Genomic DNA, 19,784 nt, shown 5'->3' on the forward strand with positions numbered 1-19,784 from the left:
GAATATATCCACAGAGCAGAACCGTACCAGTGGAAAATCAAGTCCTTCACCATTCTCTCCAAGGAAAAAAAAAGTTTTAGGTAGAGTTTTTTTTTTGTGACACGGTGACTGCGCCACGGCGTGTTTTCTTTATCTCATCTCTTGGCATTTTCTCTTTGTTAGATATTGTCTTATTTTCGGTGTTTTCCCCTCTCTAGATGCGGACAATGTGGGCCCCGCTCATGTCTATCTGACCTCAAAGAGCTGCCAAGTCAACGACGACAGCTATGGATGCTTGGCGACCAACATCCCCGCCCTGGAACTCATGGCGCTCTATGTGGCGGCAGCTATGCATGACTACGATCACCCGGGTCGCACCAATGCCTTTCTTGTGGCCACCAATGCTCCACAGGTGAGTACAGGTTTTTTTTTTTTTACATCTTTTATATTTTCTCATCCCCGTCCTTGGAGGTTCTCCAGGTCATCTGTGGATCCTTTTCTGTCATCATCACCTTGAAAATCCTTCCCTCCCCTGACTTTAAACCTCTGAAGGTTCTCCCTTTTTGTGCAGACCATGGAAGATCCTGACACTGATCCCGAAAGATCCCTCTCCTGTCTGGATGCTGATAGAAAATATCCTACCGTTGTTACCAGATTTATAATCGTCACCTTCAGTCTTCACCTCTCCTATCACCTTTCTGTCCAGAACCTCTCCTGTCCTGATTCCAGATCATCCTCTCTCGTCCCAGATCTTATCTTCTGCTTTCTGAACTTCTGCCATCTCAATTCTGATCCTCTGCTGCCCAAGTTTGGATCCTCTGCCTTCCTGGCTCAGGCCCTCTGCTTTCCCCCGGCTCGGGCCCTCTGCTTTCCCCCGGCTGGGGGGCCCTCTGCTTTCCCCCGGCTGGGGGGCCCTCTGCTTTCCCCCGGCTGGGGGGCCCTCTGCTTTCCCCCCGGCTGGGGGGCCCTCTGCTTTCCCCCCGGCTGGGGGGCCCTCTGCTTTCCCCCCGGCTCGGGGGCCCTCTGCTTTCCCCCCGGCTCGGTGGTCCTCTGCTTTCCCCCCGGCTCGGTGGTCCTCTGCTTTCCCCCCGGCTCGGGGGCCCTCTGCTTTCCCCCCGGCTCGGGGGCCCTCTGCTTTCCCCCCGGCTCGGTGGCCCTCTGCTTTCCCCCCGGCTCGGTGGCCCTCTGCTTTCCCCCCGGCTCGGGGGCCCTCTGCTTTCCCCCCGGCTCGGGGGCCCTCTGCTTTCCCCCCGGCTCGGGGGCCCTCTGCTTTCCCCCCGGCTCGGGGGCCCTCTGCTGCGCCAGCTCGGTTTTTCTGCCAGCCCAGTTTTGATCTTCTGCCATGGCAGTTTTAAACCCCCACCAGTTCTGGTCCTCTGCTGTCTCTGATCTTATCCTATTTCTGATCCAAGATGATCCTCTCCTAATCAAAGTCTTCCAGGATTTTTGCCCCTTTTTTACACTGATTACAAGGACTCTGTCCCGATTCAAGGATCCTATATTGTTGTGACCCTCGTTTTGGGATTCCCGTTTCTCTTGTAACCATATTCCTGTAAAAAATGATATTGTTTCATTTCTGATCTTGGGGGATCATTTCCCATCTGGAGTCTGATTGAGGGAATTTGTCCCAACCTTGGCTTTCATCTCCTGAGATTGATGGTTGAAGGCCCCTCCCCCGTGTAGACCCCCCCTGATCCCCGGGAGATACTTTGTATATCTAACACTGATCTTTGCTGGAGATCTCCGATCCTCCTGCAGAAACGCCAAGGGGGGGAATTTGGCATGACATCTGTTTATGGCGTTTATGGCCCATTCATTTAAAAAAAGCTGATTATTGGGTTGGGCTCGTTTTGGTGGCTTACGAGAAACGCACAGACCTTTCCTTTGTCATCTGCGCAATCAGTGGTTATTAAATTGGACGCACAGCGCCAGTCGCTTTCCTTGTCCCATTTTGGCCGAGAACTGGGGGCTGTTTGCTGGAATCTCTGTAATCAACCCTATAAGGGGGGGCGAGGGGGGGGGGGGTCTGTGTTGAAAGCCGGAGCGCAGAGATAGACGCACGTCCGGCACTCATCTTCTCCGCTTGATTAGAAGCCGCAGAACACGGATTCACCCTCAAGGATAACCTGATTATGGTGGATCAGCTGAGTGCCGTTTTAATCCCATTATGAAGATCGATTTGACATGGCCACGAGGGAGGCCCGAGACATTTTTCAGCACAGACATTAAGGCTTCTAAATTGGTTTAACGTTGAATGATTCAACTTTAGCTTTATGATTTATCTTATTTTATGTTTAACCATCAAGTGCAACAGGTCTTCCTGGCCGGAGGGGGGGGGGAGGGGGGGGGGATGGACGACTCTTCAATTAAAAAAAATAAATAAAAATAAATAAAATAACTTTACCTTCAGTAATGCCGTTTTTTCCCCCATTTTAAAGAGGTTTGTTGGGTCTTCTACATTATAAAAGGCCCCAAATTATTTTTAATGTTTCAAAAGTTTGCACACCCTGGCAGAAATTGTTATTTTTTTTTGATTTTTTTTTTTAAATTAATATTGAAAATATGACTGATCGTGCCAAATAACTGATTTCAGACATTATATTAGATACAGTGGTGCTCAAAAGTTTGCACACCCTGACAGAAATTGTGACATTTTGGCATTAATATTGAAAATATGACCGATCATGCCAAAAAAAATAACTGTCTTTTATTTAAGGATAGCGATCGCATGAATCCATTCATTATCACACAGTTTTTTTTTTTTTTGGATCCTTTTTAAATCATAATGATAGCAGAAACGGCCCTGATAAAAAGTTTACATACCCTGGAAGGTTTTGCCTTGGTACAGACACAGAAGGGTGGCACACGCACAGGTTAAAATGGCAATTAAAGAGAAAGTAGACCCTGATGGGTTTTACTTCCTCTTTCATTCCTTGCAAAGGTAAAGCATAATGGACTACTATGCATCGCATCGCATCGCATCACATAGTAGTCCATTATGTGTCACTTACCTGACACAGGTCACTGCTGTCCCCTGTAGTCCGGCGCATCCATTTTCTCGGTGGGTCCCGCCGCTGTCATTCAGCGAAGCCGCGATGACGTCACTGCTGCGCATGCGCACGGGAGCCGCCACGTGTGGCATATTGCCGTGTAGGTTTAGGAGATATTTCTTGGACCTACAGGTAAGCCTTAATCTAGGCTTACCTGTAGGTCAAAGTGTGTTGTAAGGGTTTACAACCACTTTAAAGGTTAATTTCCCACATTTGTGGCTTTTTTTTAAATCACAATTAGTGTATAAATAGTCAATGAGTTTGTTAGCTCTCACGTGGATGCACTAAAGCGGGGTTCCACCCTAAAGTGGAACTTCCGCTCATCGGAACCCCCCCCCCCTCTCCGGTGTCACATTTGGCACCTTTCAGGGGGAGGGGGGGTGCAGATACCTGTCTTAGACAGGTATTTGCACCCACATCCGGGCATAGACTCCCACGGGGGTCTACGCCTCTTCCTGTCCCGCCACGCTGTCTGTTGGGGGACACACGGGTCCCATAGACAGTGCGGACCATTCCCATTGCGCTGCGCGACTCGCGCATGTGCAGTAGGGAACCGGGAAGTGAAGCCGTAACGATTCGCTTCCTGATTCCCTCACCGAGAATGGCGGCGGCTGAGAGCTGAGCGGTCGATCGGCCTCGCTGGACCCCGGGACAGGTAAGTGTCCATTTATTAAAAGTATTTGTAGAAGCTGGCTTTTAATATTTTTTTTTTTTTTTTTTTTTTTACAGTGAAATCCCTCTTTAAGCAGGTTAGACACTGAGCCATGAAGAGGTAGAAAAGAACAGTCAAAAGACCTGCGTAGCAAGGTAATGAAACTTTACAAAGATGGAAAAGGATATCAAAATGTATCCAAAGTCTTGAATATGCCAGTCAGTACTGTTCAGTCACTTATTAAGAAGTGGAAAATTAGGGGCTCTCTTTTGATACCAAGCCAAGGTCAGGTAGACCAAGAAAGATTTCAGCCACAACTGGCGGAAGAATTGCCCAGGACGCAAAGAAAAACCCCCCACAGGCAACCTCAGGAGAAATACAGGCTGCTCGCCTAAAAGGTAGAGTGGTTGTTTTTAAGGAGCAGAATTCAACGATACGATAAAAAAGAGCTGCGTGGATGAGCTGCCAGAACTAAGCCTTTACTGCGCCAATGCCACAAAAAAGCCCAATGAGGAGTGTCAAGGTGTTGAGTATATTGTAACCGGGCTTTTTTGTGGAACTTGGACAGTAAAGGCTTCTTTCTGGCAACTTGACCATGCAGCTCTTTTTTTGTTCAAATATCGTTGAATTGTGCTACTTAAAAACAACCACACCGTCTTTTTCCAGAGCAGCCGGTATTTCTCCTGAGGTCACCTATGGGTTTTTTTTTTTTTGTATCCCGAACAGTTCCTGTGACAGTTGTGGCTGAAATCTTTCTTGGTTTACCGGACCTTGGCTTGGTATCAAGAGAGCCCCTAATTTTCCACTTCTTAATAAGTGACTGAACAGCACTGACTGACATATTCAAGGCTTCGGATATATTTTGATATCCTTTTCCATCTTTGTAAAGTTTCATTACCTTGTTACACAGGTCTTTTGACTTTTCTTTTCTACCTCTTCATGGCTCAGTGTCTAACCTGCTTACTGCATCCATGTGAGAGCTAACAAACTCATTGACTATTTTCACACAGACACTGATTGTGATTTAAAAAGCCGCAAATGTGGGAAATTAACCTTTTAATTGGCATTTTAACCCATGTGTGTGCCGCCTTCTGTGTCTGTACCAAGGCCAAGCATTCCAGGGTATGTAAACTTTGTCAGGGCCATTTGGATGATTTCTGTTGTTATGATTTAAAAAGGATCCAGAAAACGATGTGATAATAAATGGCGTCATGTCAGCCCCCGGACCATTTTGCTGGCTTAAGACCAGACCACTTTTTGCGATTCGGCGCTGCGTCGCTTTAACTCACAATTGCGCGGTCGTGCGACGTGGTTCCAAAACAAAATTGCCGTCCTTTTTTTCCCCACAAATAGAGCTTTCTCTTGGTGGTATTTGATCACCTCTGCGTTTTTTTTTGCGCTATAAACAAAAATAGAGCGACAATTTTAAAAAAAACGCATTATTTTTTACTTTTTGTTATAATAAATATCCCCCCAAATATATATAAAAAAAATGTGTTTCCCTCAGTTTAGGCCGATACGTATTCTTCTACATATTTTGGTAAAAAAATCGCAATAAGCGATTATTGATTGGTTTGCGCAAAAGTTATAGCGTTTACAAAATAGGGGATAGTTTTATGGCATTTTTATTAATAATTTCTTTTTACTAGTAATGGCGGCGATCAGCGATTTTTATTGCGACTGCGACATTATGGCGGACACATCGGAAATTTTTGACACATTTTTGGGACCATTGTCATTTATACAGTAATCAGTGCTATACAAATGCAGTGATTCCTGTGTAAATGACACTGGCAGTGAAAGGGTTAACCAGTGGGTGGCAGTGTAGGGGTTAAGTGTTCCTAGGGGTGTGTTACTAACTGTTGGGGGCTGGACTTTGTTTTAGTGAACACTGATCTCTGCTCCAATCACATGGAGCAGAGATCAGCGTCAGTTGTTGCTAGGCAGAACGGGGAGATGCTGTTTACAACGGCATCTCCTAGTTCGTCCGCCCCGTGAGACGATGCCCGTGGCGACCGAGTCCACGGGACCCGCGACCGGACTCACGGGGGTCCCGACCGGCACGTGAGCGTGACGCCGGCGGTGCACTCGCGATGGCAGGGCGGCATTTAAAACTGGACGTACCTGTACGCCAATATGCCTGCCCGTGCCATTCTGCGAACGTACATCGGCGTGTGCCGGTCGGGAAGTGGTTAAATAAAAGACAGTTTTTTGGCATGATCGTCATATTTTCAATATTACTGCCAAAATTTCACAATTTCTGTCAGGGTATGCAAACTTTTGAGCACCACTGTATCTAATATAATGTCTGAAATCGGTCTTCATTTGTTCTTATTCCTTGTTCCTCCCTCCGCCACGAACCGCTGGCGGGAACGATGGGCCACTATTCCTCCCGCTGACGGGAACGATGGGCCACTAATCCTCCCGCTGACGGGAACGGCGGGCCACTATTCCTCCCGCTGACGGGAACTGCGGGCCACTATTCCTCCCGCTGACGGGAACGGCGGGCCACTATTCCTCCCGCTGACGGGAACGGCGGGCCACTATTCCTCCCGCTGACGGGAACGACGGGCCACTATTCCTCCCGCTGACGGGAACTGCGGGCCACTATTCCTCCCGCTGACGGGAACGGCGGGCCACTATTCCTCCCGCTGACGGGAACGGCGGGCCACTATTCCTCCCGCTGACGGGAACGGCGGGCCACTATTCCTCCCGCTGACGGGAACGGCGGGCCACTATTCCTCCCGCTGACGGGAACGGCGGGCCACTATTCCTCCCGCTGACGGGAACGGCGGGCCACTATTCCTCCCGCTGACGGGAACGGCGGGCCACTATTCCTCCCGCTGACGGGAACGGCGGGCCACTATTCCTCCCGCTGACGGGAACGGCGGGCCACTATTCCTCCCGCTGACGGGAACGGCGGGCCACTATTCCTCCCGCTGACGGGAACGGCGGGCCACTATTCCTCCCGCTGACGGGAACGGCGGGCCACTATTCCTCCCGCTGACGGGAACGGCGGGCCACTATTCCTCCCGCTGACGGGAACGGCGGGCCACTATTCCTCCCGCTGACGGTAACGGCGGGCCACTATTCCTCCCGCTGACGGGAACGGCGGGCCACTATTCCTCCCGCTGACGGGAACGGCGGGCCACTATTCCTCCCGCTGACGGGAACGGCGGGCCACTATTCTTCCAGCTGACGGGAACGGCGGGCCACTATTCTTCCCGCTGACGGGAACGGCGGGCCACTATTCTTCCCGCTGACGGGAACGGCGGGCCACTATTCCTCCCGCTGACGGGAACGGCGGGCCACTATTCCTCCCGCTGACGGGAACGATGGTCCACTATTCCTCCCCCTAATACCAAAGAGGGGAAACTGTTTACTCCCACTAACACCAGGACATGCTCTACTCCGAATGACCACAGTCTGGCCCCCCTAAAGTCTGAAGAACAGTAAAATGGCCCTTTTGTTTAGAAAGTTTGGAGGCCAAAGTTGTAGACAGTTGCCACCTACGAGTCTCTCAGCCATCTCCCTGCTTATTTTTGTTTCAGGCTGTTCTGTATAACGATCGGTCGGTCCTGGAGAATCACCACGCGGCCTCCGCCTGGAACCTCTTCCTGTCCCAGCCAGAATACAACTTCCTAACCTACCTGGACCATGTACAGTTCAAGCGGTTCCGCTTTCTCGTCATCGAAGCCATCCTTGCCACCGACCTCAAGAAGCACTTCGATTTCCTGGCGGAGTTCAATGCAAAGGTGCGTGCTGTGTATTACCAGTTCCAGGCTCGCAGGGTCAGAAAAATGTTTTGCAAAGCAGTTAGAGAACAGCTGGTGTGTAAATGTAACCCTTAAAAAATCCAAACCTTAGAATAAATGAATCGGCAAGTGTTGGGGATCCATCAACCTAATTTTTTAGGACAGATTCAATTGCTGTGTTATGTCTCCACTGGGTAGCTTTGCTCTATTTGTCCTGCTGACCATTACCACCAGAGCAGAAAGGGATGAGAAGTCAAAAATGTATGGTTGTCCAATGGCAACAGTTGCTCCAGTGTACAAAAGAGGATTTCCTCTCTTTTCCCATTGAATCCCCAAGACAGAAAGTGAAGGCAAACCTTCCTAATGGGACACAGACTGCCCCCCCCCCCCCCCCCGGGGTACAAAGCCAGCTCCGTAAAGACATGGTGTGACCAGTTCGGTGTGGAGGATCTCCTGTGTCCTTCACACCTTTGGAATGCTGACTATGACCCTTCTCAACATCAATACTGGACCTCACAAATGCTGTTTTGGGTGTGGAGGAACTCAAGTGGTCCTGAACAGGGCCCTGACCTCAACCCTACTTTAGGAAGACCTTTTTGGTACAAAGTCTTCTCATCCACCATCAGTGCCTGCACTTAACCCTACGGAACACCTTTGGGATGAGGTCTTCTCATCCCAAAAGCGTTCAATAGGTTTGAGGTCATGAAGGAACTCAAGTGCCCTGACCTCAGTCCTACTAAACACCTTTGGGATGAATTGGAATGCTGATGGTGAGCTAGGTCTTTTTTTTGGTGCCCAACACGTGGCATAAAAGCCATGTCTTTCTAGCCAACATCAGTACCCGACCTCAGCTTGACCAGTTTGGTGTGGAGGAATTCCAGTGTCCTGTGCAGAGCCCTGACCAAATAAACACCTTTGGGATTTTGGGATGAATTGGATCGCTAACTGTGAGTCAGGTCTTTTTTTTTTTTTGGTGCCCAACATGGGGGCTCAAGGTGTGGAGGAACTTGAGTGTCCTGTACAGAGCCCTGACCTTACCCTACTAAAAAAACTTTGGCATGAGTTAGATCGCTGTGAGCCAGGTCTTTTTTTTTTTTTTTTTTTTTTGCACCTTATGTGGAACCCAAGGTGGACCAAACCCCAAAATTAGAGGGAGCCCCAGTTCTCCAGAAACACACTGACCATATTTTATATCATACACCAAATAAGTGATCAAACAGCTGGAGTCTCTGAGACTTTTTAATTACGCATGGTGTTCCTAACCTACCTGCACAATCCTAACATGACTGTACACTTTTGAAATGAATTAATTTTTTTTATTTATTTTTTTGAGGGGTGGGGGGCAGCCCAGCCCAAGGTGTGAGCCATGACTTCTCATCCAACATCATTTCTTGATCTCACAAATGGGAACAAATTCCCACAGGCACCCTCCAATGCCTTGTGGAAGGACCCAGAAGAGTGGAGCATTGCCAATAAACTCAATTTTATTGGCAATGGAGGAAGGGGGCAACGCCGTATTAATGACCATGGGAGGAGGGGGGGCAACTCAGTGGCGGCTAATGAAGTTTTAGGATGGGGGGGTGCCAGACCCCACCCTTCCTTTTTGACCCCTTCCACTTCTCATAAGCTCCACCCCTTATAGAATCTACCCACTCCAGCCCCAGTATTCCACTTGCTTCCACCCATGGTGTCAGAAATATACAGCTCAGCATCACAGGACAGAGTATATAGCCCCAGCATCACGGGGCAGGGTATATAGGCCCAGCATCACGGGGCAGGGTATATAGGCCCAGCATCACGGGGCAGGGTATATAGGCCCAGCATCACGGGGCAGGGTATATAGCCCCAGCATCACGGGGCAGGGTATATAGCCCCAGCATCACGGGGCAGGGTATATAGGCCCAGCATCACGGGGCAGGGTATATAGGCCCAGCACCACGGGGCAGGGTATATAGCCCCAGCATCACGGGGCAGGGTATATAGCCCCAGCATCACGGGGCAGGGTATATAGGCCCAGCATCACGGGGCAGGGTATATAGGCCCAGCACCACGGGGAAGGGTATATAGCCCCAGCACCACGGGGCAGGGTATATAGGCCCAGCATCACGGGGCAGGGTATATAGGCCCAGCATCACGGGGCAGGGTATATAGGCCCAGCACCACGGGGCAGGGTATATAGGCCCAGCACCACGGGGAAGGGTATATAGCCCCAGCACCACGGGGCAGGGTATATAGGCCCAGCACCACGGGGCAGGGTATATAGGCCCAGCACCACGGGGCAGGGTATATAGCCCCAGCACCACGGGGCAGGGTATATAGCCCCAGCACCACGGGGCAGGGTATATAGGCCCAGCACCACGGGGCAGGGTATATAGGCCCAGCACCACGGGGCAGGGTATATAGCCCCAGCACCACGGGGCAGGGTATATAGCCCCAGCACCACGGGGCAGGGTATATAGCCCCAGCACCACGGGGCAGGGTATATAGCCCCAGCACCACGGGGCAGGGTATATAGCCCCAGCACCACGGGGAAGGGTATATAGCCCCAGCACCACGGGGCAGGGTATATAGCCCCAGCATCACGGGGCAGGGTATATAGCCCCAGCATCACGGGGCAGAGTATATAGCCCCAGCATCACGGGGCAGAGTATACCCCACAGGTCTTATCTGTACAATGTATCTACACAGGACATATACTGCATATGTACATTGTATACAATGAACACACAAGTTAATTACTGTATGTACACAAAAGTCATATATGTACAATGTATACACACACAAGTCACATACACCAATCAGCCATAACATTATGACCACTGACCTACCATCTGTGAATAATACTGTGTATCTGATTACAATGGCATCTGAAAGTCTGTGGGATATATTAGGCAGCAAGTGAACATGTTGTCCCTGAAGTTGATGTGCCGAGATTTTTTTTTAGGTATCAGGGACTTTTTTCCTGCATTTCTTTGGGTAGGACAGCCCTACACCCAGCACACAGATACACAGATGTGATCCAAGCCTAGGGGCTCAGTCACACACAAGGTTTGGGGGCAGTGAATCCATACGATTGAGTTATGTTACCACCCCCAGCTTCACCGCCTTAAGCTGCAGAGGCTCAGGTCGTACACATGCTTCAGTCACAGCAGGAAATGTACCCCGTCACATTCAACGGCACCATTGGTTAAAAGTAACGCACATTCATACAAAAGGTCACACACACACACACACACACACACATATTTACTTACATATAAACACACATACTCACACATACATGCATACATACTCACACATATATAAACTCACGTACACACACACACACACACACACACACACACACACACATACATGCACACACATCTATACACACACATACATGCACACACATCTATACACACACACTTATATGCACACACATCTATACACACACATACAGTACATACATAAAGCCTTTTTAAAAACTGAGGTACTGTACCCATACCTTCACTTCTGGGTCCTGCACTGTAGGGGAGGTGCAGTAGGTCAGGACTCGGGAAGAGCTCAGTCACAGGCACTCTCTAACAGGATGCCGCAGCACCCCTGGCAAACTCTGGTGACACCCCAGTTGGAAAAGCTGGTCAAAGGGGACCAGGTAAATCCACTTTGCTTACCCGATCTTCTGCTCCCCCATGCTCCTCTGCGCTGCCAGACCTGTTCCCGCAACCTCTTCTTCCCTGCACTCTGGTGGTCTAAGGTCCTCTGATGTCACCAAGACCGATGCAGGAACCATAGCCTTGCTCTAGAGATGAGCATGCTTAGGGGCACACCACCTGTCGGAGCGGAGGAGAGTGCAGTTTTGTCAGGGAAGTGGAGGATCAGGTAAGCAGAAGTGCTGTTACTGTCCCATAGACTAAACAAGCAGTTAACCCATGCAGTGAGGGCTTAGTCTCCATATTAATGGCCATGCTATGGGGGGGGGGGGGGCAGCTCCATATTTATAGCCATGGGGAGAGGGGCAACTCCATATTAATGGCCATGGGGGGAGGGGGCAGCTCCATATTAATGGCCATGCTATGGGGGGAGGGGGCAGCTCCATATTAATGGCCATGGGGGGAGGGCGCAGCTCCATATTAATGGCCATGGGAGGAGGGGGGGTTGTGCAACTTCTTATTAATGGCCATGCTATGGGGGGGAGGGGGCAGCTCCATATTTATAACCATGGGGAGAGAGGGGCAACTCCATATTAATGGCCATGCTATGGGGGGGAGGGGGCAGCTCCATATTTATAACCATGGGGAGAGAGGGGCAACTCCATATTAATGGCCATGCTATGGGGGGTAGAGGGGCAGCTCCATATTAATGGCCATGGGGAGAGGGGCAACTCCATATTAATGGCCATGCTATGGGGGGGAGGGGGCAGCTCCATATTTATAACCATGGGGAGAGGGGCAGCTCCATATTTATAGCCATGGGGAGAGGGGCAACTCCATATTTATAGCCATGGGGAGAGGGGCAACTCCATATTTATAGCCATGCTATGGGGGGGGGGAGGGGGCAGCTCCATATTTTTAGCCATGGGGAGAGGGGCAGCTCCATATTTATAGCCATGGGGAGAGGGGCAACTCCATATTAATGGCTATGCTATGGGGGGGAGGGGGCAGCTTCATATTAATGTCCATGGTGGGAGGGGCAACTCCATATTAATGGCCATGCTATGGGGAGAGGGGCAACTCCATATTAATGGCCATGGTTTTGGAATGGGATGTCCATCAAGCTCGTAGATCAGCCTTTCTCAACCTTTTCAACACAGAGGAACCCTTGAAATAGTTCTCCAGTCTTGGGGAACCCCTGCTAAAAAATTATAACTCTACACCTCATGATACATTAGTGTGATGGTCAGTGGGAAGAATGGTCCTTACACTTGTGGTCATTGGGAAGAATCACCTCCTTACAGAGAGCTAAAAAGATCAATGGGAATGTCGGTGGGAACTTATCTGAGGGGCAGAAATGGCCCAATGCTGAAGGAACCCCTACAACCTCTGGAGGAACCCTAGGGATCCACAGAACCCTGGTTGAGAATCACTGTCGTAGAGGTTTGATGCATCAGGGGTTCACAGACTTTTGGTCATATAGTGTACACATGATCCAGAATATATGCATGAAATGTGTTTTTCCTAGGTGTGTGTGTTTTTTTTTTTTTTTTTTTTGCTTTTTTACTTCTGAAGACATCGGACGTTTGTCAAAAAGTTAGACACAAAAATGTTTCAGAAGGGGAAAAAAAATGAAGGTAGATTTTTGCTTTTATTTAATCTCGGTTTCTCCTCAGGTGAACGATGTTAGCAGTAACGGCATCGACTGGACCAATGAGAATGACCGCCTTCTGGTGTGCCAAGTGTGCATCAAACTGGCGGACATTAATGGGCCGGCGAAGACGCGGGAGCTGCATTTGAAGTGGACGGAAGGAATCGTCAACGAGTTCTATGAACAGGTAAGAGAAATTAACGCAATAAAGAATTCACGTTGACGGGTCGATATAAAACGGGCAAAATTTGAATAGTTTTGGGGTCACTTTGCTTCCAATGCGTACGTCTTCCAGAAATCCGTTTCGGCGTGTAAGGAAGGGAAACCCCCCCCCCCCCCCCCCCGGGTTCTTCTAAAATCATGAAGTGGCACCAAAACGCGAGACTTGCGCGGAACAGATGAACGGCTCCCAGTGGTAGTAAAACTCAGAGTTTTGGCTTTTCCAATGAAAAATTGGTGACGGGTTTTTAGACTTGTGCACAGCGGAAAATTTCGTTTAGTTTCGGGGTTCGCTGTCATTCGTAAAATACATCAATTCGTTCCGTTATATTCGTTATGTTACATTACTACGTTTTCGGATAATTCGTTATTATTCGTAGATTATCGAATTCCTTCGTTCGTATTTGTTGAAATTCGCTATTTATGTACGTATATACTAGGGCTGAAACAACTAATCGATTATGAAATTAATCGATTACTATTTTCATAATCGATTAATCGGCCAGTAACAAAATGGGGTTAAAGTTAATAAATCTGATGATATTTACCAGATTGACCCTTTAATAGTATATACACGATATCTCTCCTCTAATAGTATATACACGATATCTCTCCTCTAATAGTATATACACTATATCTCTCCTCTAATAGTATATACACTATATCCCTCCTCTAATAGTATATACACTATATCTCTCCTCTAATAGTATATACACTATATCCCTCCTCTAATAGTATATACACTATATCCCTCCTCTAATAGTATATACACTATATCTCTCCTCTAATAGTATATACACTATATCCCTCCTCTAATAGTATATACACTATATCTCTCCTCTAATAGTATATACACTATATCCCTCCTCTAATAGTATATACACTATATCTCTCCTCTAATAGTATATACACTATATCTCTCCTCTAATAGTATATACACTATATCCCTCCTCTAATAGTATATACACAATATCTCTCCTCTAATAGTATATACACTATATCCCTCCTCTAATAGTATATACACTATATCTCTCCTCTAATAGTATATACACTATATCCCTCCTCTAATAGTATATACACTATATCTCTCCTCTAATAGTATATACACTATATCCCTCCTCTAATAGTATATACAGGATATCTCTCCTCTAATAGTATATACAGGATATCTCTCCTCTAATAGTATATACAGGATATCTCTCCTCTAATAGTATATACACTATATCTCTCCTCTAATAGTATATACACTATATCTCTCCTCTAATAGTATATACACTATATCTCTCCTCTAATAGTATATACACTATATCTCTCCTCTAATAGTATATACACTATATCCCTCCTCTAATAGTATATACACTATATCTCTCCTCTAATAGTATATACACTATATCTCTCCTCTAATAGTATATACACTATATCTCTCCTCTAATAGTATATACACTATATCCCTCCTCTAATAGTATATACACTATATCTCTCCTCTAATAGTATATACACTATATCTCTCCTCTAATAGTATATACACTATATCCCTCCTCTAATAGTATATACAGGATATCTCTCCTCTAATAGTATATACAGGATATCTCTCCTCTAATAGTATATACAGGATATCTCTCCTCTAATAGTATATACACTATATCTCTCCTCTAATAGTATATACACTATATCTCTCCTCTAATAGTATATACACTATATCTCTCCTCTAATAGTATATACACTATATCTCTCCTCTAATAGTATATACACTATATCTCTCCTCTAATAGTATATACACTATATCCCTCCTCTAATAGTATATACAGTATATCTCTCCTCTAATAGTATATACACTATATCTCTCCTCTAATAGTATATACACTATATCTCTCCTCTAATAGTATATACACTATATCTTCCCTCTAATAGTATATACACTATATCTCTCCTCTAACAGTATATACACTATATCTCTCCTCTAATAGTATATACACGATATCTCTCCTCTAACAGTATATACACGATATCTCTCCTCTAACAGTATATACACGATATCTCTCCTCTAATAGTATATACACGATATCTCTCCTCTAATAGTATATACACTATATCTCTCCTCTAATAGTATATACACTATATCTCTCCTCTAATAGTATATACACTATATCTCTCCTCTAATAGTATATACACTATATCTCTCCTCTAATAGTATATACACTATATCCCTCCTCTAATAGTATATACACTATATCTCTCCTCTAATAGTATATACAGTATATCTCTCCTCTAATAGTATATACACTATATCTCTCCTCTAATAGTATATACACGATATCTCTCCTCTAATAGTATATACACGATATCTCTCCTCTAATAGTATATACACTATATCTCTCCTCTAATGGTATATACAGTATATCCCCCCTAATGGTATATACAGTATATCCCCTCTAATGGTATATACAGTATATCCCCTCTAATGGTATATACAGTATATCCCCTCTAATGGTATATACAGTATATCCCCTCTAATGGTATATACAGTATATCCCCTCTAATAGTTTATGCAGTATAGCTCTCCTCTAAAAGTATATACAGTATATAGCCTATAATAGTATATACAGTATATCTCTCCTAATAGTATATACAGTATAGCTCTCCTCTAATAGTATATACAGTATATATCCTCTAATAGTATATACCCTCTAATAGTATATACAGTATATCTTCAATAGTGTATATGGTATATCTCCTCTAATAGTATATACAGTATATATCCCCTCTAATATATACAGTATATCTCTTCTGTCATTCTCAGAGTGGATTCGAGATTTTGCTCCCTAACCATATAGTTGGTTATTTATATTCACCACTGCATATAGAGATATTTAAGAATAAATTGCCTTTTTTTAAAACTGTACATATTAACTAAATTATACACCACACTTTTTTTTTTACGACTATTAACCGATTAATCGATTAATCAAAACAATAATCTATCAACTAATCGATTATGAAAATAATCATTAGTTGCAGCCCTAGTATAGACATTCGTGATAATGATTCGTAGTTTGGAAAGTCGTTTATTTATTGAATCTTTTATCACACACAATGACAACGTCTCTTCTCCTCGGCTCAAATACAACACAACACCCTTCTCACTCACTTCTCAGGAATGCACTTTGCCAGTAATCCAACCTCCGGCACAAAATTAATTAGCTGATTGGACTATAAGATTTACTTTGAGCTGACCTTTTGTTTCATTAGATCTTTAAAGAATTACCAAATTCATTCGAATTCATTTGTTATATTTAGTTCGTATTCGTTGTTATTCATTATTTTTTTATTCAGACATTCGGATGCATCCGAATGTCCGAAAGATGCAAAATTCGGCCGAATTTCGATTCGTTACGAAATGAATTGCACAAGCCTAACGTTTTTTTTGGCTGAGCAGGGAGGAGGGAAAGAATGATCCTAACTATAGCAGTAAAATGATGTATAGCCGGGACGATTTCCCGTGATTAAGGACGATGATTTCCATTTTATTATTTTGTTTTTGAGTTTGTTATTATTTCATCCAGGGTGACGAAGAGGCAAACCTGGGTCTTCCCATCAGCCCCTTCATGGATCGCTCGTCTCCCCAGCTGGCCAAGCTGCAGGAATCCTTCATCACGCACATTGTGGGGCCTCTGTGTAAGTCGTACGATGCCGCCGGATTGCTGCCGGGGAGGTGGATAGACAAGGAGGAAGAGGAAATGGAGAGCGAGGATGATGAGGACGGTGATGACTTTGAGTCGGACGATGAAGAGGGGGACGAGGACAATCCCGGTATGTACAGACAGTACTTTTGTGTCCTCTGTATTACAGGACAGATGTTGAAGGGGTGGGTGGAATGGGGGTGTAGGGGGGCTTTAACAAAATTACTTCCAACCATTTTTTATATTTTTATATGGCATTTTTAACCCTTTCATGACTAAGCCTATTTTTGGCATTTGGTGTTTACGAGTTAAAATCCATATTTTTTGCTAGAAAATTACTTGGAACCCCCAAACATTTATATATATATATATATATATATATATATATATATATATATATATATATATATTAAATATATATATTTAGCAGAGACACTAGAGAATAAAACGGCGATTGTTGCAATATTTTATGTCACACGGTATTCACGCAGCGGTGTTTTAAACTCAACTTTTTGGGAAAAGGGACACTTTCATGAATTAAAAAAAAAACGAAACAGTAAAATTAGCCCAATTTTTCATAATGTGAAAGATGATGTTACGCCGAGTAAATAGATACCAAACACGTCACACTTTATAATCGCACGCACTCGTGGAATGACAACAAAGTACGGTACCTAAAAATCTCAATAAGCGACGCTTTAAAACATTTTTACGGTTACCAGGTTAGCGTTACAGAGGAGGTCTAGAGCTAGAATTATTGCTCTCGCTCTGACGATCGCGGCGATACCTCACATGTGTGATTTGAACACCGTTTACATATGCGGGCGCGACTTCCGTATGCGTTTTCTTTGCTTCGCGAGCTCACAGGGGACGGCGGGCGCTTTAAAAAAATTTTTTTTACATTTATTTAATTTATTTTTAAATTAATAAATTGTTTTAAAAAAATAAAATAAAATTTTTGATCACTTTTATTGCTGTCACAAGGAATGTAAACATCCCTTGTGACAGTAATAGGTGGTGACAGGTACTCTTTATGGAGGGATCGGGGGTCTAAAAGACCTCCCCACCCCTCCGTTACACTTCAATGTATTCAGATCGCTGAAAACGGCGATTCTGAATACCGGATATTTTTTTTTAAACCGGCGCCATTGGCAGCCGAGTAAACGGGAAGTGACGCCATGACGTCACTTCCGTGTTTACTATGAGGAGACTGGAACGAAGCCGATTACGGTGTCATTCCAGTTCCTCCCCAGCAGCCGGAGGCATCACATTGTGAATCGGTGCTCCCGATCGAGCGGGAGCACCGGTAACAGCGGCGGGAGGGGGGGCGGCCTAACAGCCGAGCGTCTTTTAGCTGCTTCGGTTGTTATGGCTGCATAGCCAATCGCCCGCTGGAAAAAACGGTACCGGGATGATGCCTGCAGGGGCGGGCATCATCCTGGTATAACCCCTGGAAGCCGAGTACGCAGATCTACGTACGCTCGGCGGGAAGGGGTTAAAATCCGTTCTAATAATACTCCAATGTTTTATGCCATACACCAATATCCTATTTGTAGGGGTATGTGAGGTCCTCTACATATGAAGGCATTCAGGAGTTCCCGGTGAAGGGTCCCGGTAATACTCCATACAATGACATTGTAGACTATTGTGCTCTTCCAACCTTGTGGTATCAGTTTGGTGAAGACCCTTTTTGTTCCAGCATGACTGTGGCCCCCCCTTGTGTACAAAGCCAGCTCTCCATAAAGACCTGGTGTGACCATTTTATTGTGGAGGAACTCCAGTGTCCTGCACACCTTTTGGGATTGATTGGGGCGCTGTCTTTGACCCTTCATATCCAACATCAGTACTTGACAAATGCTCTTTTGCATGACTTGGGTTCTAGCCTCCTCCCTGCGCTACCAACCTCATGGCAAACAGTCTTGGAAAAGTTAGGCGTGGGTGTGCCCAAAGCCAGTCCCAAGGTCTGACCTCAACCCTACTGAACACCTTTGGGATGAATTTGAGAATTTGAACATTTTATTTCTCTTGTCCAAAAGAAAATTTGTGAGGTCAGGTACTGATTTTGACCCAAAGGTTTTCAGTAGGGGATGAGCCCAACCCCCCCCCCCCCCCCCCACCAACCCTATCCCCCCCCCCCCCACCAACCCTAACCCCCCCCCCCCGGTTTGATTCGCAGCAGAACATGCGAACAGGCAAAAAAATGTGTTTGAACATGTGAACACTGTTAAAGTCTATGGGACACGAACATGAAAAATCAAAATGGCTGATTTTAAAGGGCAATATGCAAGTTCTTGTCATAACAAGTGTTTGGGGACCCGGGTCCTGCCCCAGGGGACATGGGTCAATGCAAAAAAAAAAGTTTTAAAAACGGCCATTTTTTTGGGAGCAGTGATTTTAATAATGCTTAAAGTGAATAAAAGAAAAGTGTAATATTCCTTTAAATCTCGTGCCTGGGGGGTGTCTGTAGTATGCCTGTAAAGGGGCGCATGTTTCCTGTGTTTAGAACAGTCTGAGAGCAAAATGACATTTCTAAAGGGAAAAAAAGTAATTTAAAAGTACTCACGGCTATGATGAATTCTCGGTCCCGGCAATACACATAAAAGTCATTGAAAAAAACAGCATTGGATTCCCCCACAGTCCATTACCAGACCCTTTGGGTCTGGTATGAATATTAAGGGGGACCCCAAACCGAAATTTAAAAAAAAGTTGCGTAGGGGTCCCCCCAAATTCTATACCAGGCCCTTCAGGTCTGGTATGTATATTAAGGGGAACCCCGCGCCCAAATAAAAAAAAAAAATGGCGTGCCGGTCCCCCCAAAAGTCCATACCAGACCCTTATCCGAGCACGCAACCTGGCAGGCCGCAGGAAAAAGGGGGGGGTGAGAGAGCGCTCCCCCTCCTGAACCGTACCACGCCACATGCCCTCAACATGGGGAGGGTGCTTTGGGGTAGCCCCCCAAAGCACCTTGTCCCCATGTTGATGGGGACAAGGGCCTCATCCCCACAGCCCTCACCCGAAGGTTAAGGGGCGGCTTATCGGAATCTGGAAGCTTCCTTTAACAAGGGGACCCCAGATCCCGGCCTCCCCCCACCGTGAAATGGTAACGGGGTACAAATGTACCCCTACCATTTCACAAAAAAAAGTATGAAAAAGGTAAAAACGA

The 19,784-nt window shown here is 45.9% G+C and overlaps 1 protein-coding gene across 1 annotated transcript in view; it reads left to right on the forward strand.

Annotated features, from left to right (window-relative positions):
• PDE3B (phosphodiesterase 3B) overlaps positions 1 to 19,784 on the forward strand; it is a 140,151-nt gene that overhangs the window by 112,764 nt on the left and 7,603 nt on the right. Inside the window, 4 exon segments of the mRNA XM_077453679.1 lie at positions 198 to 391; positions 7,233 to 7,436; positions 12,748 to 12,909; positions 16,505 to 16,751. Coding sequence (XP_077309805.1) covers positions 198 to 391; positions 7,233 to 7,436; positions 12,748 to 12,909; positions 16,505 to 16,751 — 807 coding nt within the window.

Source organism: Lithobates pipiens, unplaced genomic scaffold, assembly GCF_037356315.1.
Source record: "Lithobates pipiens isolate NorthernLeopardFrog02 unplaced genomic scaffold, aLitPip1_a1.2 Scaffold_24, whole genome shotgun sequence".
In the NCBI taxonomy this organism is placed as follows: domain Eukaryota; kingdom Metazoa; phylum Chordata; class Amphibia; order Anura; family Ranidae; genus Lithobates; species Lithobates pipiens.